The 4,112-nt window shown below is 40.7% G+C and overlaps 1 protein-coding gene across 1 annotated transcript; it reads left to right on the top strand.

Moving 5' to 3' along the window:
• The first annotated feature begins 736 nt into the window (after positions 1 to 736).
• On the top strand, positions 737 to 3,003 carry LOC102200047 (leukocyte elastase inhibitor-like). The gene is made up of 6 exons (XM_005745071.2): positions 737 to 919; positions 1,537 to 1,674; positions 1,758 to 1,875; positions 1,975 to 2,117; positions 2,251 to 2,418; positions 2,588 to 3,003. Exons 1-6 carry the CDS (start codon positions 752 to 754, stop codon positions 2,996 to 2,998), a joined length of 1,146 nt encoding a protein of 381 aa, XP_005745128.1. The 5' UTR covers positions 737 to 751; the 3' UTR covers positions 2,999 to 3,003.
• The last annotated feature ends 1,109 nt before the right edge of the window (positions 3,004 to 4,112 follow it).

Genomic DNA, 4,112 nt, shown 5'->3' with positions numbered 1-4,112 from the left:
TATTGTGAGTCCAATGGGTTTGTTATTTTTTGCACTAAAATGTTTGATGATCACACTGTTTTATCCTAATGTACAAATTAATTTTTGCTAAGGTTTTATTATTTAATGACAGCCAATGTGAAAACAGCTCCGGTTGTTAAAATAAATGCAAAGCTTTGATTTTCTTTATTCTTCCCGCAGTAGCGATGTTACTTCCGGAAAGTTTCTGTTTTAAGTGCACTCATAGATCGATCATAGACTCACAGATCAATAGGCAGCATCAGTCTTGTTTAGGTTGCAGTGTCTCCACAGTGTACGCATCCGCCTATCATAGCGAAAGATCCCCGGCTCGAGGTAAGACATATTCCCTTGGATTTGCGTCAGAAATGAAATTTACATAATAATAATAATAATAATAATAATAATAATAATAATAATAATAAAAAGCTAAAATTTAAAAATAATACTAATAATACTTAAAAAAAATCTATCAAGTCGAACAAGCGAAGCTACCCGATGTGGCGATCACTTCTGAACAGAAGTAGCTTGGAGTCTCGTATAAGTGAGCAGTCACAGCTGACAAACGGGCTACACTGTGTGCGGAGTCTTAGCTTCAGTGGGTGGGGCAGCTCCGGCAGTGGCGTCTGTTTGTGTGCGCGATTCTAAAAAAATCACTTTTTCTCGTTGCTTTAATATAAAGTCTCTTGTTGTGTTTCCGGTATGTAATGTTTTAGCAGTTTAAACGGTTGTTTGCAGGAAAACACCATCAGCCATGTCCGCCGTCAGCAACTCAAACACAGTCTTTGCCTTGGAGCTGTTCCGCACTCTGAACCAGGCAAACTCTGCCGGGAACATCTTTGTCTCTCCTCTGAGCATCAGCTCAGCCCTGGCCATGGTCTACCTGGGAGCTAAAGGAGACACTGCAGCTCAGATGGCTCAGGTCAGCTCACTGTCACTTGTTCCCTGCACCAGCTGTCAGTTGATCGGCGACCATGATTGTGCAACTTCAAGCCCTCGTTACAGTTTAAAAGCAGTCAGATGTGGCTGTCTGTGTTTTTCTATACAGAAGAAATAATTTTATTTTGTTGTTTTGATTTGTCTTTATATATATATATAAAAATCTGAACTTTTTTGCTACAAGAGTGCTGGCTGGCTGAATAGTAAACTAACTAATAAACTAATAATTCTTGTCCTCGGTAGATTTATAAATAAATACATTTTGGGGTTTCATTTAACATCTTTGAAAAGCTTAATTTTCTATGTATCCAAAACACTGAACCCCAAGATGTTTCCAGTGGGACGTCAGAAATTTGTGTCTACCATATGAGGATGGAGTGTGTTATATAAATGGCATGAAAGTCCATAAAACGCACAAGCAGTATAGTTACTGAGAGCATGATGTTCAGTGAGACTGACAGTATGTTAAAGGTTATTATTAAACCTGATGCTGAAAGAATAAAGTTGTCCAGTTTCTACCTTTGGACCATAAATTGTTACATTAGGGTCGCTCAGGCTCAGTGTCACATCCTGTCAGTCTTTGTCTTCAATGCCACACAGGCCCTCTCATTCAGCTCAGGTGAAGGCATCCATGCAGACTTCCAGAAACTGAACGCTGACATCAACTCACCATCTGCATCCTACATCCTGAAAGTAGCCAACCGTCTTTATGGAGAAAACATTGCCCACTTCCTCCCAGTGAGTGTCCACATCAATGATTCTCTTCATAAAGTTCTTCATTACAAAGACTGGATTAATAAACAGATGTCTGCTCTCTGCAGGACTTCCTTGACGCCACACAGAAGTACTACCAGGCAGACCTGAAGACTGTGGACTTCATCGGAGCTCCAGAGGCGTGCAGAGCAGCGATCAACAGCTGGGTCGAGCAGCAGACAGAAAGTGAGAATGTGCATCTTCCACAGCCTGAACAGCAGGGAATCATTTTAGCATCCTCTGTGGATTATAATGAAATATTGTTGTTTCTGTATTTCCTGTCAGATAAGATAAAAGACCTTCTGAAGCCAGGAACAGTCGACGCAGATACCAGACTGGCTCTGGTTAATGCTGTCTACTTCAAGGGCAACTGGAAGAACCCGTTTAAAGAGGCAAACACCAAAGAGATGCCCTTTAAAGTCAAACAGGTAGAAATTTAACTGAAGGTTACAAAATCTGGACTCAAAGTCTGAATACAGGAAACTGTAAAATGTTTAAGGTAAACACCATCAGAAGCTTTATGATAACATGATCTGGTCGCCTGGATTTCCTGTGTGTCAGAATGAGACCGTACCAGTCCAGATGATGTACCAGAGGAAGAAGCTTCCCTACAACTACATTGCTGACCATGATTTGCAGATTCTGGAGCTGCCCTATGTGGGTGAGGAGCTCAGCATGTTCATTCTGCTGCCTAAGGAGTCCTCAGACGGCTCAGACCCTCTGCTGAAGGTACACAGCCTAGAAACAAGTTCCTGTAAAGAAAAGACACAAAAACTCTTCTGCTTCGCTTCGGTTTACTTAAATTTGATCATTTAACAGACCGCTTCTGATTTCATGTATAAAATGAATTTAAATATGAGCAAAAGAAATATGACAAAATGTATTAACTGTGTTCCAGCTGGAGAAGGAGCTAACACAGGAGAGGCTGAATGAATGGACCGACAGGAAAAACATGGAAGTTGATTTAGAAGTTGTCCTTCACCTGCCAAAGTTCAAGCTGGAGGAAGACTACGAGCTGAATGAACCTCTGACTAAACTGGGTATGAAGGACGTGTTCTGTGCAGGAAGGGCTGACCTGTCTGGCATGAACGGTGAACCTGGGCTCTTCCTGTCTACGGTGGCCCACAAGGCCTTTGTGGAGGTTAATGAGGAGGGTACACAGGCCGCTGCAGCCACAGGTGTTGTGTTCAGGAATCTTAGTTGTGGACGGACCAGATACTTCACAGCAGATCACCCCTTCCTCTTCTTCATCAGACACAACGAGACCAAGTCCATCCTGTTCTTTGGCAGATTCTCATCTCCTCAGTAGACAGAAGCAGCAGAGGAAGATGATGTTGCAATTCAAATAAATACATCTATGAAATAAAGTAAATGGAGTTTTGTGTTGTGATATTTTGCTATTTATAAAACTGTATTTTTCTCTGGAACATTTTATTACTTAATCAGACACACACGTGTCTCTTTTATTAAAAACAAAATGTTCTTTTACAAAATAGATGGTACTTGTATAAAATCACAAGTTCCACCAGCTTTAGAGAACATAGATACTGTGTCCTCCAGACTAAAGAGGAAACTCCAACTTATTATCAAGAGTCTGCAGCTCTGATGGTATGATGGTGCATCTATGAACTGGCAGTATGCTCTGGAAGGGCCCCAGCAATACTGAAAGGTATATATAGGGGTTAGAGCAACACATTTTTCAGGGAAGCCCTTGTTTGTTACAGTATACTAAACTGTAGCTATTACAACAGCAATGAAAAGTGAGCAGCTAGAATCCAAGATCGGATAAAAATCTAGTAGCTGCTCTCATCACTGACAGCTTTTTGAGACATGTTGTCATGATGTTCAAAAATAGGTTTTTTTGCTTAAATTCGATTTTTTTCAGTTTGTGCATCTGACATGATACATGATTTTCTGTGTTTGACTGAGAATAACACATGGAAAATCATTGCAGTCTGTTTTTATATACATTTTACATAGTCTCTCAACATTTTTTGAAATTGGGGTTGTACATTAAACACAGAGCGTCACAGACTTTACTGATATCTGATTAATTGAACTGCTTCTGCTCTTCAGTAACATTTCTCAAATTATGCTGAGGCCTGTAGAGCTATAGCACACATCACAGATATTAATGACATCATTAGTAACCTGTTCAGTCCAGATGATGTACCAGAAGAAGAAGAAGCCCTACAACTACAATCCATGACCAAGGTATGAAGATCCTGGAGCTGCCCCATGTGGGTGACCAGCTCACCATGTTCATTCTACCCAGTATCCCCCAGCGTCTAGATCAAGGGCGTAGATTTGGCATGGACGGAAGGGACATGTTCCCACCAATATTCAGCGATTATTGAATTGTCCCCACCAATAATTTGATCTATTCGAGTAAAGAAAATCAAACCCGATAGAAAGAAAAAAAA

Source organism: Pundamilia nyererei, unplaced genomic scaffold, assembly GCF_000239375.1.
Source record: "Pundamilia nyererei isolate P.nyererei 1_Seehausen unplaced genomic scaffold, PunNye1.0 scaffold00153, whole genome shotgun sequence".
Lineage (NCBI taxonomy): Eukaryota > Metazoa > Chordata > Actinopteri > Cichliformes > Cichlidae > Pundamilia > Pundamilia nyererei.
Note: the sequence above shows the minus strand (reverse complement) of the source record. Positions and strands in the feature narration are given on the sequence as shown.

Coding starts and splice junctions, on each gene's coding strand:
- LOC102200047 (XM_005745071.2), top strand. CDS start 752: ATGTCCGCCGTCAGCAACTCAAACACAGTCTTTGCCTTGGAGCTGTTC. Junction 920..1,536: donor CTGCAGCTCAGATGGCTCAG/GTCAGCTCACTG, acceptor AATGCCACACAG/GCCCTCTCATTCAGCTCAGG. Junction 1,876..1,974: donor GGTCGAGCAGCAGACAGAAA/GTGAGAATGTGC, acceptor ATTTCCTGTCAG/ATAAGATAAAAGACCTTCTG.